Source organism: Rhipicephalus microplus, unplaced genomic scaffold (genome assembly GCF_043290135.1).
Source record: "Rhipicephalus microplus isolate Deutch F79 unplaced genomic scaffold, USDA_Rmic scaffold_94, whole genome shotgun sequence".
Taxonomy (NCBI): Eukaryota; Metazoa; Arthropoda; class Arachnida; order Ixodida; family Ixodidae; genus Rhipicephalus; species Rhipicephalus microplus.
Window position 1 is genome coordinate 684,197 of NW_027464666.1, and position 16,829 is coordinate 701,025.

The 16,829-nt window shown below is 41.7% G+C and overlaps 1 protein-coding gene across 1 annotated transcript in view; it reads right to left on the bottom strand.

The window, feature by feature from the left end:
* LOC119162107 (calmodulin-binding transcription activator 2-like) overlaps positions 1 to 16,829 on the bottom strand; it is a 321,823-nt gene that overhangs the window by 4,020 nt on the left and 300,974 nt on the right. The window contains exons 9-22 of the mRNA XM_075885234.1: positions 15,543 to 15,809; positions 14,830 to 14,956; positions 13,798 to 13,929; positions 12,448 to 12,551; positions 12,052 to 12,324; positions 10,455 to 10,648; positions 9,831 to 10,087; positions 8,326 to 8,415; positions 6,302 to 6,662; positions 5,258 to 5,439; positions 4,360 to 4,505; positions 3,242 to 3,447; positions 2,445 to 2,519; positions 1,367 to 1,397 (exon numbers count right to left, since the gene is read on the bottom strand). Coding sequence (XP_075741349.1) covers positions 1,367 to 1,397; positions 2,445 to 2,519; positions 3,242 to 3,447; positions 4,360 to 4,505; positions 5,258 to 5,439; positions 6,302 to 6,662; positions 8,326 to 8,415; positions 9,831 to 10,087; positions 10,455 to 10,648; positions 12,052 to 12,324; positions 12,448 to 12,551; positions 13,798 to 13,929; positions 14,830 to 14,956; positions 15,543 to 15,809 — 2,445 coding nt within the window. The remainder of the gene's footprint in view (positions 1 to 1,366; positions 1,398 to 2,444; positions 2,520 to 3,241; positions 3,448 to 4,359; positions 4,506 to 5,257; positions 5,440 to 6,301; positions 6,663 to 8,325; positions 8,416 to 9,830; positions 10,088 to 10,454; positions 10,649 to 12,051; positions 12,325 to 12,447; positions 12,552 to 13,797; positions 13,930 to 14,829; positions 14,957 to 15,542; positions 15,810 to 16,829) is intronic.

Below are 16,829 nucleotides of genomic sequence, written 5' to 3' on the forward strand. Positions count from 1 at the left end.
TGACTTGGACAGTGCAGAACGAAAACACATAGCAGCTATAGACCTCTTCATCACTTTTGAATGTGCAGAATCATAAGAAAGAAGTCCTTTTCTTGTTCTAGAACTGAACTTCCAACAGACATGACCCTCGCCCAGAGTCAGGTTAAGATCTAAAAACTGCAAGCTTTCGTCAATGGGCAGGCAGTTCATACGTAAAAATCAAGCCTTTTCCATGTTGTCGGAACAGGTTCAAAACCAAATCTACCTCGCTAGAGTGCGTTACAGGGTTAGTAGAAGTTAACACCACGAGGAAATCGTCCACATATCTAAAAATATTAGGGACTTTTTCTGGATCAACGGCATTTTCTAAAGCACGATCACTAGACACAATCAATGGTGACTTGTAGCAGTGCATCACAAACAACAAACAGTTTTCAGTGATGCATAAAAAGATGGTTCATTTCAGAAGCTCCTATCTTAGCATAGACTGGAATAAACAAAATAGTTTTATTTTACATTTATTGACGCAACTTTTATCAGGTTTTTATCCTGTGGAGGTTATATGTTTTGATGGGAGAACTGGGCTTCATTAGAGCAGCAATAGAACCCTTGTCCCCACAGTTGTTGATTCCAAGTCTCCACATTTATCAATTGCTTCATTACCGTGATAACACAGATTCAAGAAACACAGGAATGCATAAACATTACATTCCCATCATGTGTTCTTGATTCTCTACATGTGCAATAGTTAGCGTATGTTTAGTAAATAAACAGCAACCAATTTTGTTGCATTAATCAATTTTAGCCCTGCAGCAGTTTCCTCTCGACCTTCACACTTTTGAAAACATATCATGCACGTGTCACTTTTGCAGAAATACATGCTATGTGAAATACAATCTCAGTGAAACCCAGCAGATAATGAAGTCAAGAAAAGTACAGAGGGGATTAATTGTGCTTTTGATTTAAGTGTAGGGTAGTAATTATTACATGTATCTGAACGAAGCAAAGTGACGCTGGCAGGGACCGAAGCTGAGGTTGCAGATTCGATCTCTGCCAGCAGGAAGTTGCCTTGTCGCACACTACCTTCAGGTATATATCATAATCTATAAACCTGAAAAAAAAGTACAATTAACGTCTCCTATGCCTTCCGTGGCATCATTATCTGCTGGTTTGCATTACAGTTGTGCTAAAAAAAGGAATGAGCCCTGAAAAATTTCCTTCCATCATTCATAAAGAAAAAGTATCACAGAGATGAAACAAGACCCTTATTAAGCTCTTGGACCTGAGCAGAGAAGAAGAAAAATGAGTGGGTGCAAATAGACAGGTGCAGAAACGTGAGGAGAGAGAGAAAAGGTAGATGGTGTGAGAGCAGGCAGAGAGAACTCACCACTTTCCCATGTAAAAACTCCCACATGCTGCTTTTGTGTGAAAGTACGAGAGAGAGAGAGACAGAAAGCCTGTCAGTATACCATGTGAGCGTAGAGATAGAAGAGTAAAAAAGTTAGCAATGAGGCAACTTTTTTTTTTTCATGCACACACGCTGTACCTGAAGTGACCTGGGGCAATCATGCTACGCATAAGCATCGTGCAGTCATCATAGCGAGTTGTTGGTCATCTAGAAGAGTTGTACTAGTTAGTATACTGCATTGATAATTGAGAACGGCATGTTTGTAAATTTCGCGGCCACAGTTGCAGCACGAGCACTTTGCTCAAAGCAATTCATTGTGTAAGCAGAGAGATAGGTTACAGCAGTATAAGTATAGTAGTTACAGAATACAGGGAGTGTAACGGTAATGTTTGGGCTAGTATTTTCACGTATGAATAGCATTTAGTGTCTTTCAGTCTTGAATATATGAGAAAAGGACTAACATCCAGAAAATACCAAAATTCTAGAGCAGCTAAAAGGTTACCCATATGTAGATCTGAAAGAGAAGGCGGATGAATAAGAGAAGGGCAACAGAATACAATAGAGTGGCATAGGTGAATATGTTTGAAGAAGGTCTTTTTGTGCTAAGTTGACACCTGTTGGCCCTTAAATACAAAATGAAAAATACTTGTAGTGACTACCGATAAACAATATCCTGGTTTTTATTTTCGAGCTACAGCATAAAACTATGACTTCAATACTAGACATTTCCTCTGTGCCGCATTTAAGCTTAGTATAATACAAGTAAATGTTAAGGAACCGCAACTAGTTTGAGTCTGACTGTCTCGTTGACGTCAAACCGATAATGATAGATGTCACAAATCGTCTATCGTGTAACACAGTGCAACACCTCAATACCTTCAGAAGAAACAGCAATAAATTAGCTGTTATATGCCAGAAACTCGACAAACAAACAACAAAAAAACTGTTCAAATCGCCAGAAATATTCTGCCTTTGAACATTTCTTTTTTGGGCCACACAAATGCAAATTGCACTGTTAAAGAAGTGCAGAAAATATGACTTCTCCTCATAGACTTACTTGTTTTTCGACTGTCTCATGAACTGCTGAATTTTCCTAGCGGCCTGGTGCTGACGCCGCTGGGAATATGTTCGTCTGCAGCAAAAACAAATTAAAGGTTTTTCGTGGGTGAAGAAGCTAGTGAAGACTATTACTGCATTGTGTAGATCATGAACTTCATTGGTGAAGGAAATGGTGAAGGAGATGATTAAATTTGCTGAACACACTAAGAAAAATGATCAAATATTCACGATATCATCGACTATTTTGAGTGACCGCATGCTAAACAATGATGCAGATAAGTTAAGTGCTGTTCTTATATTTACCAACATTACAAATCTTACTAAATGCCTCTGTTTGGAGGACCTGCAAATTAGATCACAGCAATGATTAACTAATGCTAAACTGCATAAAAAGTTATCACATCTTTTCATGAAGAAAGTGCAAATGTTTACAAGCAATAGGATTGTGACAGTGAATTTACAAATGTCACTGTAATCCCTTAAAGCATTGCTACCACTTTTACTGGCAAAAAGAGATACCAAACATCTTCATGATGGGAAAGTACACCTTTAGGCTATCATCTGTGTTTCTCATCTCCAGGATCTACAGCCATTCTAGTGCTAGGTATTACTAAATACAAAAATTATAACTGCAGAAGCTGATACAAGATAGATAGACAACAGCATGGGCAGTCATGCTAGTTGGTTTCGATTCATAATGTAGGAACAGTGAAAAATATGAGACTGTGTGCTTCTTAACTCCCATCTCGTATTTCGCGCTGAATAAACCAATTCATTATGGATAGATAAACAGACCTGAAAGCCGAGGCGGTGGGAGTTCCCTCCCGGCTGGAGAGGGACGATTGCCGCCGGTCGTCCGAATAACCCCTGTGGAAGAAGCCCTGTCCAGGACTACCAGTGGCCGTTTCTCCTTCGGGACTCTTCTTGAACCTCTTGTGCTGTTCACACCAACCGTGGAAGCTCTCGACGGCTGCCTTGGTCATCTGCTTGTAGTACATGTACTGCACGAAATGAGCAAAAAACACCGATGAGTCAATTAATGCTGAGATGTTCGGGCCTTAAGCAGTTTTTTTTGCATAAAAAGGACATGTGTGATGTGGAAGTCAATGTATATGAGCACATCTCCGGAGATGTGCTCATGGTGCAGCATCTAGAAGGTGGTGGAAATTGAAGTTACTGAGTAGAGGATGGTGGCAAAGATAGAACCATTGATCTCCTAGAAAAGGAGCTTGTGATGAAATTGGTAGAAGACATGTTAGACAACTCATTATAAAAAATTGTCTCATGTTATTACAGTGCTGGCAAGAGTTAAAAAAAATATGAGGCTTTATCTGCCTGTGTAGAAAGTAATCAAAATAGAGCATTTAGTTTCCATGTCTTGGAATGTTCTGCAACTCTACCTAGTCTCAATATAGCAGAAGGCAATAGAGCCCTTTGCACTTTAGTTATTGTATGCAGTGATTCCCAAGTGAAAACAATTTCATCCATATTGAAGCACACATGACTCGAGGCACGTTTTTAAAGCTGCCTCTCCTTTTAGGGAATCACCAAATGACATCAGTGAAGCCCAACCAAATGAATCTGACAGACAGTTTGGTCGGAGAAAACATTGGGAACATTAACTGTCTTTAACTGTCATGTAGTAATGAATTAAAGTGGACAAAAAAATCGCCCTTTTCTGTTGGTCAGATTTAAACCCGCACACTTTCTAATTGCACATCTGATACTCTACCAATTGAGTTACGAAAAAAGCCACATCCGCCTCACTGTCTACTTGCCGGTGTCTTTTCCATAATACCCTATTTGGGAAAAGCTGTGAAAGAGCCTTCAATGCAGGTCTCTTGGTGAATGGACAGTACTAATGCTAGTACGGAATAAATCAAATGGCAAAGTGTTTCTGTAAGAGCACTCACCTGCTTATACCTCCTGTAATAGCTCTGTATGAGCACAGCGGCCGCCCTCTCTTTCTCTTGCTCTTCCTGGCGCTTGCGGCCCTTGTAGGAACGATACGCCTTCTGAATAATCTTGGCTGCTTCGTACAGTTCTCGTTGCTCCTTGTCTGTAGGAAATGCAAGTATGCAAACTGAAAGGATCGCCTTAGAATGCAATACCATTGTACTACACTCAAACCTCGATATAACGAATCCAGATATAACGAAATATCGGTTATAACGAAGTAAATGAAAAATAGACTCGCAATAGATTTAGTGTTAAGAATAAACCTTTATAACAAAATTTTGGATATAACAAACCCATTTTTATGTAAGATGCAAGTTTTTTATAACGAGGTTTGAGTGTACCACGGGCGATGAGGTTGTTGCGTACTAGTGAAACTCGCATGAGCTGGCGCCTGCTAGCATAGCTGCGTGCACAGAGAGGGGTGGCTGCCCCCCTTAATACTTCGTCTTCGCACTGTGTTCCAGTTGTAAGGACCTCAATAGTAAGGGACAATTGGCATTTCCGTACTAAAATGGTAGCTTAAGACAATTTGTGTGAACCCATTAAATTGCGTAAGCACACCTCTTTAGCCTTAAGCAAAATATACACTGCAAAAAAATAAAAAAAAAAGTAGTGCCCCAGGTTAGTTGTTGACCCACTTTTTAACTTGAGAGGAGCATGCCACACGGAGAAGTATAGCGAGCTGCTGTCAAGAATAAATGCTAAAATTTGTACTTTTTGTGATATAATTAGAGGCTCATCAACAATCGTATTCAGAGCAATTAAAAATAACACTGCACAGGGCTACGGATACGATGTGCATGCAAACGCACGACTACTGCTCTGCACCCTAATTGCCAAGCCTTTTCCTACCTGAAAGAGTGAGATTGGAGAAGTCCCTCTCCATGATCTTCCCAGAAGCCTTGAAAAACTCGCAGAAATCCGCAGTGGTTGGAGGAGGCGAAGGGGATTCTAACGTGAAACTTCCGGGACTCTGCAGGCATGATGATGAAGCTGGGCTCAGGGATGACGACGGAGTTCCTGCTTCGCAATACCTGGACAATATACAATTGTGGAACAAGCATTTTATACAAAAAAAAAAATCACGTTCACTTCCTACCATAGAAGTGAAGATAGCACAATGGAAAGATGGTACCTGCCAGTAAAAAAGATATTCACTCAGAACTCTATTGATAAATCATATTTTTTTCTCTCTGATGTGGATATGTTGATATTGTAGCTATGAGTCGGATAAGAAAAACAGTAGAGCTTCATTTATTTCTAGTTTCATTCTAAACTTACATTTCTATGGCAGGCACTACAATAGGCAACAGAATACTTCCGCTTCTACTGTGGGCACCTAATAGGCAGCACAATATGAACTAGTTTAGTTATTCAATGCCAACCCCTTATTACTGGTTGTTAAAACCAAGTATGTGTGAGTTAATGGGAACAGTGAAAACACACACACACACACACACACACACACACACACACACACACACACACACACACACACACACACACACACACACACACACACACACATATATATATATTTCATGTGCTTTATGACCTAGGTATAGTATATATACATATATATGTATGAGTTAGAAAAACTTCAGCTGGATTGCCCACTAGAATGAAATGTATGTGTCTTAGGCACTCCACAAAACAGCATAACAGCATTTTTATTTATTGTACCTGCATGTGTTCAAATGTTCTGACGAACAACATGCAAACATTCACTATTTGCTTGCTTCCTTGATTCATTCTCCCGAGGTGCGACCACAGACAAAATGACTCTGTTTGTACTGTTATATTCACTCTAACACATATCTCAAGCATAAAAAATTTCTCACTAGTACACATGTTAACGTTCCAGCCCCAACTATTCTCACTTTTTACTATTATTACCTGTAGTTGTAGTCACTAAACTCGAAATTGAAGTCGTCGCTTAGAAGTGGCGGCGGCGGATCGTCAACGGGGCACATGGTAGCCGCCAGTCCAGGACTGTGGGGTCCGCCAGCCGTGTCCGGTGACGACAGAAGCAGAAAGAGACCCTCAGCTTCCATTGAGTCATCCTCGTCATCATCAATTGTACGTGGAGCTGCCTTGATGCGCTCTGGCAACGCCGCAATTATCTGCTCAGCAAGCGTGAGCACACGGCTGTCTCCTGGCACATGAGATGAGGCATCTGCTGCAGGCGAAGACGAAGTGGCCAGGTCACAGCCCATGCTGCTGTGGCTTTCTCGTCTTCTACCTAATGGGCTCGTCCCTGCAAGAGATAAAGTGTGCTCTTCGTTAAACGTTTTAATACAGGTCACTGACTCATTCAACTCAAATCATGCCTTATTCATGCATATCTCATTGCATGGGTAATCCGCTGCATGCTGCACAACCACATGCCTGGACCACTACTTTCCAAGTCTGTTTTTTCATCCAAGCAGCAAAAAACTGGAATGACGTTCTTTACAGCATTTGAACCATTATTGACTCGGCTGTTTCTTGTTTTAGGGGCGAAGCTCCTTATAGCGGCACCCGTTCATCCCTCGTAGCTGTTGTAGCGTGTAACAAGTATAAAATTTTGACCTCCAAGGTGGTGCCGGTGAGAGATTTCTTCTGTGCGTTGTTGAACAATAAAAGATAGTGCTCAATGTACATGCCAATGACTACTAAGGGGGAATGAGAGACAGGAGCATTCGGCTTTTAGTTGACGCGCATGCTGCGATACCCATTAGCAGTCATTTGCAAGTACATTGAGCATTATCTGACAAGAAAGGGTTGCTACGTTATACTCGCTGGGTGTAACCTCCTTACTTTTAGAAAGGTTTAAGCGAGCCGCAGTGCCATGAATACAATGAACTAGTATATACCATGAACTCGAGGTGGTTAAAAGTGGGAAGTAGACACGAAGCGCAAGCCATAAGAAAGTGTGCGTGTGCCACCTCTCGTTTAGTCCTTGGAATGTCCGCTGGATGGCGGTGCTTCCATATGTGGAATATACGATGAAAAGATGCAAGATGGTGGTACTTGTTGTGTTGAATAGATGGACAAATGGACACTCAGACAGATGCATGGATGGACGCATGAAAGGACGCAGAGGCGGATGCATGGACAAACGCAGGGACGGACGCACAAATAGACCCACGCACGGATGGGCGGATGGACGCATGGACGGACGGAAGCAAGAACGAATGGACGGACAAATGCTTCGCCCCACTCTCTATTATTCACTCTGTGGATATGCTGCCATTTTTTTTTGGAAGCTGTTAGAAGCACCTGTTTTTAATTTTTTAATTACTACCAGCTATGTAATACTACTTCAGACGAAGGTCTCTAAGAAAATAAAAGTGAAGTCATGCTACAGCTCTGATGCTAACAAATTGATGCATTCAAAAGTAATAAACATAAGTAAAAGCAGTATGGTCAGTGCTAAAGGAATGTGGCATGCGTGCCAGACCATGTACTATATACGTGTTACACGCACTTATACAATTCAATTGTCACTGCTTATTGCCTGTTACAAAAGCGGAACAACAGCACTGTAATGCGGGCATTATATCTAGCAACAGACCACTAGGCACACAAGGCAGTACATTTACGGCAGGGCTTTCGGCAAAATAATGAGATTAAAAAATAGAAATATGAAAATTAAACAGTTAAAAAGTTATTCAGGTTTTCTGCATATATTTAGTTACTAATAAGGAAAAGATATACATATATAGATAAAAATTCTGTGAAATCCTTTAGAGCAGTAGTGTCATATAGAGTGAGCACTTTTACTTTGTTTATCAGACGTAGTAGAACCTCTGAATTATGACTAGGCTAATGATTGCTGTGAGCATCTGACTGGTAGGGATGACTAAGATGAGTGACACGGAGAAAAGAATATGAGTAATCTGCTTGCCACAACCAGCAAGTTGAAGAAAAGGGCTCACCGGAAGATCGTACGGGGTTCTGCATTTCTATTTCTTCATCCGATACACCAACAACATCAATAAATGGACTCTCACTGCTCCCTTGTGCATCTAGAGAAAGGAAGTAAAATAATGAGAAAACAAGGGAGAAACAGATTGTACGTAGTCACTACCATGCATTCAGAGTACTATTCTAGCTTTCATAAACCGAATTTATAGATTCTATTAATTTAGACAGCTGCGTTGAGCTGTAGCATAAAACAGGTTAGCATTACCCTTGATACACTGTAACATCAAACACCTCGTATCTAGGTGCCATTTTGGTGCAACAGGTGATGATAAGGAAGATATCTGTGAATATGAGTAACATGTTGAAGGCAACAGACACAATGTGACAAGAATTACACCACTAATAAATATACAATCCTTCTATTTGTGACCGTAAATTATTAATCAATGAATCAATCAGGGTTTGTTTTCTGCTTCAAAGACAATCAATGGAGCTTGTTGGAGACAGACAAATAAGCCATAGATCAGGCTTGACAGGGTTCGTCCCCCGGGCTTGGCAAACATTGCATACAGAGCATATAGAAAGGCAAAAAATGGGCTCATGGCGGTTCTCTTTGCTGGACCAACATAAGTGACCTAATTAAACTGAAGAATGTACAAAAAAACATAAATGAGCTAACAAAACCCACATGGCAGTTCTCTTCACTAAAACAACATAAATGAGCTTAATAAAACTCTGAAAAAAGCATAAATGAGTTAATAAAGTGCACATGTCAGTTTTCTTCACTGGAACAACATAAATGAGCTAATAAAACTGTGAAATGCACACAATAAAAAGAAAAAAATGTACGCAAGAAAGAGAAAGAAATAAAAGGGGGAGAGGAGAGACATTCACAGACAGCTTTATCATTACACAGATGCGAATTAAGTATGTTGAAGTGCTACGTATGTTGCTCAGAATTACTGTATGACATTATATGATTGGAGTCAGAAATTATGTGTATGCAATATTATAGACAACTGGAACTCTGAGTTTTCTGAGTATTTTCGTAAGCAGATTACACTACTATGCACCAGAGCACATCATAAATGTTTGTGCCAATAATAATAATAATAATAATAATAATAATAATAATAATAATAATAATAATAATAATAATAATAATAGTGCAGAAATGCATAACAAACTTTTACACACAGACAACATGAAAACATAGGAATACAAGCGTGCACTTTTAAAACTGGGTAAAGCAATGTTTTGTTGGCCAACTTTTAAGATGAGAGAAAATTCCATGAAGCAATGTGGTGTCTTAACAGCTAGCAGAAATAAAAGTTAATATAACTTAGACATCTTTCACTGTATAGTGAGAAAGGAAATGCGGGAGGCATTAAAGTGATATCCAAATATAGAGTGACATCTATAAACCTTCATGCCTTAATTGCACTCGTTAATGCAAATTGGTTGCCTCTCTGAATGTGGACAGTAGGGTATCTGATACAACTAAATTGAAACGTACCTGGTTCAAGAACAACATTGCCAAGATCCAGCTTAGAGACGAGCCTCGAGGAGAGAAGCATCGATGAAGGGAGAGACGAGGAACCCTCGCACATGCCACTGTCTATGGAGGAGCGCTTGGAAGATTCTGCTTCTGTGGATGAGCCACCACTCATGTTGCCGTCGGCCGACGCTCGCTTTGTCAGCCGACTGTGCGTAGATGTCGAAGAACCCTTTGAGCTTCGCACATGCTGCTGCGGCAGCAGCTGGCAGTGAGCACTGAAAAGCAGAGGCATCAGGCCATCAAAACCAAAATGCTAGAAGACGTCCTGCATCACATTCTTTATTCATAACCTGGCAGCGTGCACATATGCATTCCATTAGGTGCTTCCATCAAAGAGATTAAGCGTCCACTATCTGGACTGTTGCTAGGTGGCGCAAAGGCAGAAAAGGCTACCTCTGCAGTGCTTTTATTGGTCCAGAGGGCAATATACAATGGAACCAAGAATCCAGCTCTCGTTCAAAAGGTCTATGGTGCACGCAAGTATACAACAGAAAGTGCGAAATTAACACACGAGGTGACGAAATGTTCACCCTCTGCAGCAGCTGTGGATTTCGTTTTCTTTAGGTTTAAGTAGGAGTGTACCTGCTAGTAGAATCCTGCGAGTGCTGCTGTTTGGTAGCTGCTTGCTCCAGCTCTTCGGCGAGGCTGGTGTGCCCACTTTCACGAGCAAGCGTGGTGGCTGTCTGGCCATCAGCATTGCAGGCAGCGGCCGCAGAGAGATTCCACTGAAGCAACAGCAAGGCCACCTCTCGCTGACCACGGGCACATGCCCAGTGCTGCAGGGGTGAAAAAGAGCCACGAACAGAAGTGCAATCAGAGGTGGCGTATGGGAAGACATGCCTCTATAAGCATTTAGAAGAAAGAAATACTTCATAGAAATAACTGAGTGGCTGAAGTATTCCTGCCTACTGGAAGGTGAAGCACATTACACTTTGGAAATATACAGAAAAAATAAACGAATTCAGACCAAGGCTATGTCAATAGATAATGTTTCTGTAATTGCAATGAACAGGCCGGTGTTTCCAGGAGCACCGACATGGCCCCCCCCCAAAAAAAACAGAATCAAAGATTGGTAGCATTATCGTATTGGTCTCCATTAATCTAGAACAGTCAGTTGTGTATTAATAATCACAACCAAAAAGAGATTTGCACACTTAAGAATGCACCGAAATTCAATCAAAAAATTTTCCTGTCCTTTTCCTTGTTTTCCATAAAATATTAAGTTTATCGAAGATATCACAATAGCTGCATTATTTAAAAAAGACAAAGCTGTACTTGTTTGTATGCACTCATGTCATACACGCCTCAAGCCCCCTAAAAAAATTAGCCAAGGGTTTTCCAAGACTCAAGTAATGAGACATGAGATAAAAATATATATGTTAACGAAGCCTTCTATGTCATTGTGGCCTACCAAACACCAACTTTTGTGTACTCCCTTGATTTGTGAAGCGACAACCTGGTGACATCGTCACTGGTATCAACTAATAGGAACACGTTACTACATAACTTTACATCTCTTTCACTTTTGGCTCATAACTTCTGCTTGACAAAATGACCACCACTGATTGCATCCCAACATGATCCTTTAAACATACGGTGTAAATAATGTTCTGCATTAAGCAATACGTTCAGCATTAACACCATCAACTCAGAAAAGTTACCTCTGCACATTTCAAACAACTGCCATGGTGCTTAAACTCCTCCTAGTCTACAAAGAAAAATTTGCTTGAAGCAAGAATAAACAAATGAGGGGAGGTGGATTAAGAATGCAGAAAGCATAATCTGCTAAGGACCCTGCAACGTTTTTTCATCATGGTCATAAAATGCTGCCGATTGGTAGTCAAGGCTCCAGGGAACATGTGAACAATATAGCACAGCATGCGGCATGGAACTGACAATTAATTTCCAGTCAGCTAGAAATCTCTGGCTCTTCTCCTGAAAATTGATGCTATAAACCCAAACGACCGTGCAATCAACCCAAAGTCCTGTTGAACGTCGTGAGCTGAACAGTTACTGCGACCACCACGCGATGTCGCCACCTTGACGTATTCAAATTTTTTGCAGCAGTCGATTCGCTAGGCAATAAGACTTCTTCAGTGAATCCCTTCAATGAATACTTTGAAAAGTTTTGCAGGACCGAGAGTTTCCGTATGAATGTAACTATGTGAAAACTCTGTACCAGCGGCGTGCACTGGGCGGCGTCCCTGGCGAGCGCATCCACCTCGGCGTCGAGCGTGGGCGACGGGCTCTGCAGGCGCCAACGCAACAGGCAACGCGCCAGCCGCGAGAAGCCCAGCGCCGCGGCCAGGTGCAGCAGGCTGAGGTCGGGTCGCGTCAAAGCGCGCACGGGCGACGAGTCGCCACCGCCGCGCGGCAACCACGCACCCCAGCGCAGCTCCTGGCACAGCGACACGAGCCGCTCTTCAAACGGACGCTGCCGGTCCGCGAAGCCCTGTGTGAGGAGAAGCAGAAATCGAGGCGATTTCTTCCTCATCACTGCTGTCGTAGCGATGAAACTTTTCACGCAGCGATGCGCCCACTAAATGCACGCTACATATGTGGAAGAAGAACTTGCCTGAGCCAAAACGCCAGGGAAAAGGGTGCCACCTTTATTTCCCAAGGAGAGCCTGGCTTCGACCATTTCCAGCCGCTCCAGCAATGAGAATTTGAGAGTGCCCTCTGCAAGGTAAAGTAAATAAAGAACACTGAATATTGGCTACGTTTTTGTGCCTTGTTATTATTTGAAAAAAAAAAGCCCGCGAGATATTACAGTTTCGGAATAATGTTTTGCTCGTACATGTCTTATACGTAGGTACAGAAGAACACAGACAACAAAATAATCCAAATGTAACATATTACGCACAAAAATATTTGCATAAAAAATCTGCGAACTATAAAAAGAAAGCCAAGACAGTTTATGGCACAAAGAGAAGCTCCAGAGAGAACACTTTATTTTTCTTTGCCGTCTATTGAATTGACTGCAATGCGAAACGTGTTTGTAATCGAAACGCTTGCTTTTAAATGTGTCTTCACCGCAATACTATACTTGCTGCGGTGAAGCCGCAAGCAACAGCGAGATGTACACACAATATAACTAGGCCGCAGCGTTTTCCAAAGCACGAATCTCAAGCCAGCATAAACTCCCATACGAAATTACAAACCGCCGATCAACCTACATTTGTTTATTCTCATATTGTATTTTTGCCATTTGTAGAACTGATCGCAACTTTGTGTGCACCTGCAAACGCAAATCTTGCCTTTAAATGTGTCTTCACGGCAACACATAACGATTGCGGTGAAGCCGAAGGTGAGAGTTAAATTCACACGTAACCAGCTTTCAACTTTTTCGGTATTATTCCGGTAGCGCTTACAGTGAGCCTACAGACAAATTTCCGCCGTTTCCGTCAGGTTACACATTAGTGTAGAAGTGCGGTAAGATACTATCAGGCTCCACTCCCTATGGGTGTCACGAAAAATGTGCGAGGGTGAGTCCGCAAGAATGATGCCTTGTTAGGCGTCCAGTTACGGCAGGAGGCGGCAAGAACGGCCGTGTAGCTGCGCAAGCTCTTCGCGCGCCTCATCTCACAGATAATCGGCGGCGGATGCAAAGGCTGGCACAGCCTACCCGAACAGCCGCGTATTCACGTTGATATCGTAAAGGAACGACCACACTAATATATCACTATTGCAAAGGCATCTCGAGCGTTTCTACTATTTCTATCGCGATAAGAAGGTGTCCTCAGGTATATTTCCCGCGGCTTTAGATGGCAATACACACTGAACAACGGTAATCAGAAGTGAAATCATGACGGCGCCTTGCGTGCATAAGAAACCACGTATGTTGCCTCGGAAAAATGTAACTATCTGCGGGATTCATTGCGAATAGCGAATCTCTGGTAGACCCATAGAGTGTCTTGGTACTTACCGTCTACACCAAACCAATCTTTGGCCTTTTGAGTGCTGACGAGAGGCTGCTCACGGTACTCAAAGATGACTGAATTGGATATGACAAAGCCTTCACAGGCTACCTGGAGTGTTACTAATCCGGCTTCATGGGCTGGAAAAAGAGAGCATCACGGTTCAAGGTTCGCTAATGTGCACAACAATCATGAACTGCCACAATCATGAACTGCCACTGTAATTAGCTTCCAGGAGTGGACAATGACAATTATGGTAAATGTGTATGCACCGTCTGATAGAAGCATATTGATGATGAAACAAAAGCGGCAGAGTTCACAGGGGCGTATGTTATTCACTTTAAGAAAAGCTCTGGCAGTTGCATATGGCTTACCTTACAATACCTTAGCATAAATACAATGCACTTCCCAAAGGATCAGTAGAAAATACAGACTAGGCACGATATAGTTACAGATAACATGGTAAACCAATAATGAGTACCGATTAGTCAGAACAAAGCAGCAAGCATGGCAGCTGATTACATTGAGTTAAAAATACATTTCGTTACAGGAAAATTGACGATAAATTTTTTGGGTCAACATTTCTCTGATGATATATATTTGAAGTGCTGATTCAATTTTTTGCCATTTTCATCGCTCATAACTAGACCAAAAATAGGAAAAACGCAACCTTGTAGAAGTTACAGCGTAACTTCGGTAACAAGAAACAAGGACATGAGAGAGCTCTAGAACAAAGACAGGAAAGAGTGCTGGGTCCTGTCCTTGTTTCTCGGTTCGTTAGTTATGCTGTAACTACAAGTAGGTTGCAATGTTCGTATTTTCAGTTATGTCCTACCCACTCGCCCAAATGTCCACGCTTCATATCATCACTAAACATAACGAAGATTCAAAGCTATTGTACTGAAATTGTAAAATAGAACATTTTAGCAGAAGTTATGCTGGGTTAATAGCACGTACAATGCTACCCATGTGTAGGTGACATGAAACCATACTAAAATTCCAAGCTTAGAGCAGGCAATTTCAATACAGCAAGCATTTACCTGGACAGAAGCATCGCAGAACGCCACTTTGAACTAGTGTTGTTGGTACACTGACTCCATCAAAGAGAATCATATACGGTGATGATGATGAGTACCATGGCCCTGTAATCAGGACCTTTACACCACCCTGTGATGAGAATGACAAGAGCAATTACAGTCATGAATAATTTGATCAAAGCACTGCAAATGACTGTAAAAATGCACACACGAAATAACTTGTATTATTACAGGGACACAAAGCTCATACTGGCAGAACACTTTAAGTTAATCCTTTATCATCACGCTGAAAATAGCTGAACTCAATTATTTGAATTAAATGTAAGGTATTGGCGGTTATCACATCACAAAACAAAAACAATGATCAAAGGTTGACAAAAGAGAGTATAACAAAAGATGTATTAGCAATAATGAAGACTTCACAGGTGACAAAACATTTAAAATAAATTAAACACAGCAAAAATTATATGCAAACTAGTTGGCCTAGGTACAATATTGCTCTGGCCCCATAGGCTAGGTGCTAAGTTTTACCTATATTCAGAAGATTGGACCACTCCACAGTTTATGCGCTTGAGAAAGCATAAGTTAAGAAATTTCTTCGCGTAGGTTTATGCCCTTTCTTAAAAAGAAAAGTCTACAAACACGACAGGTTATCCATTACTATGTGCAATGAATGCACGCCAGCTAAGTTTTGACGACGATGATTGGCCGCTCACTTCTGTGTAAGACCAGTCAGGCGAGTAGTCGGTGATGTTGGCAGTGCCTTCTCGGTAGGTCATGCCTGAATGTGACGACTGTGTGCTGGGCGTCTTGTTTGTTAGGGACAGGGTCCCACCACTGCCCAATCCCGAAGAGGAAGACGACAGAGTGCTTCCTGTTCCAATAGATGATGGAGTGGTCGTTGTGGTAGCTGCCAAGTCGGAGTTGAAGTCGTCCCAGTTTGGTAGGTCAGTCAGCATGTCAAAGGTATCCAGGTTGAACACCTGCGTTGAAAGACGGGCGCGTGTGTGAGAGTGTGGGCAACCTTGGAAACATCTACCTAGAATTCCGAAATCGAAGCAGGTTTCGATTCGAAACCCGCAAAGTTACATGGGTGTCCTGTTTAGATGACTAGCTTTTGCTTTCTCAAAACACATGGAAGTCACAGGCGCGGTTCTTGTAAAAGGTCCCGATGATGTAGTGAAAGCTAAAAATTAACCAATGAACATTCATTGCCGCACTATCAGAACTGTTTTGCGTTTACTAACTTACTGAAATAAACTTGAAACTAAACTCACGGGCCCCAGCTGCACGGTCTACTTGAAGTACCTCAACAGCACAACAGACGCTCGCTGCCTTGAAAGCGTGCTTTTCCACGATATAAGTATATATGCGGGAAAGCCTACCGCAAATAACTTTGGCTTTGTCAAAAGGAAAAAAAAAAAGAAGACGAAAACAATATTAAAGTGACCTGAAAAAACATTGACGCAGTTTGTACTAGTTGTGCAAGGTTGGAACCAACCACAGAGCTAACGTTCGGACTTCCGAGGAAGAAGCTGATCTTACTTGCCCCGCTTAAATTACATAGGTTTAGCGGAAACATGTCACGTGGCTAATGTTGAGTGTTTATTTGACGGGAACATATCTCATAACTAGCATTACGTCATTTTACGTCACGTGATTAAATTTATGCGATATATTTGGCGGGAACATATCACGTGACTCGCATTACGCGGTTTTACATAACGTGATTAAAGTTATGTGATATATTTGGCGGGGACATATCACGTGACTCGCATTACGCGGTTTTACGTCACGTGATTAAAGTTACGCGATATATTTCAGGAAACATTATGCGACTAACGTAACGTGATTTTACGTCAGGTGGCTAGGTGTGATTTCGGCGGGAACATGTTACGTGAGTAGCAGTTAATGTTTCACGTCACGCGGTACATTTGACGGTGTTACGATAACGGTACTAGTGTTACGTGATTTTATTCAGGTGGTAACGTGTCACGCGACAA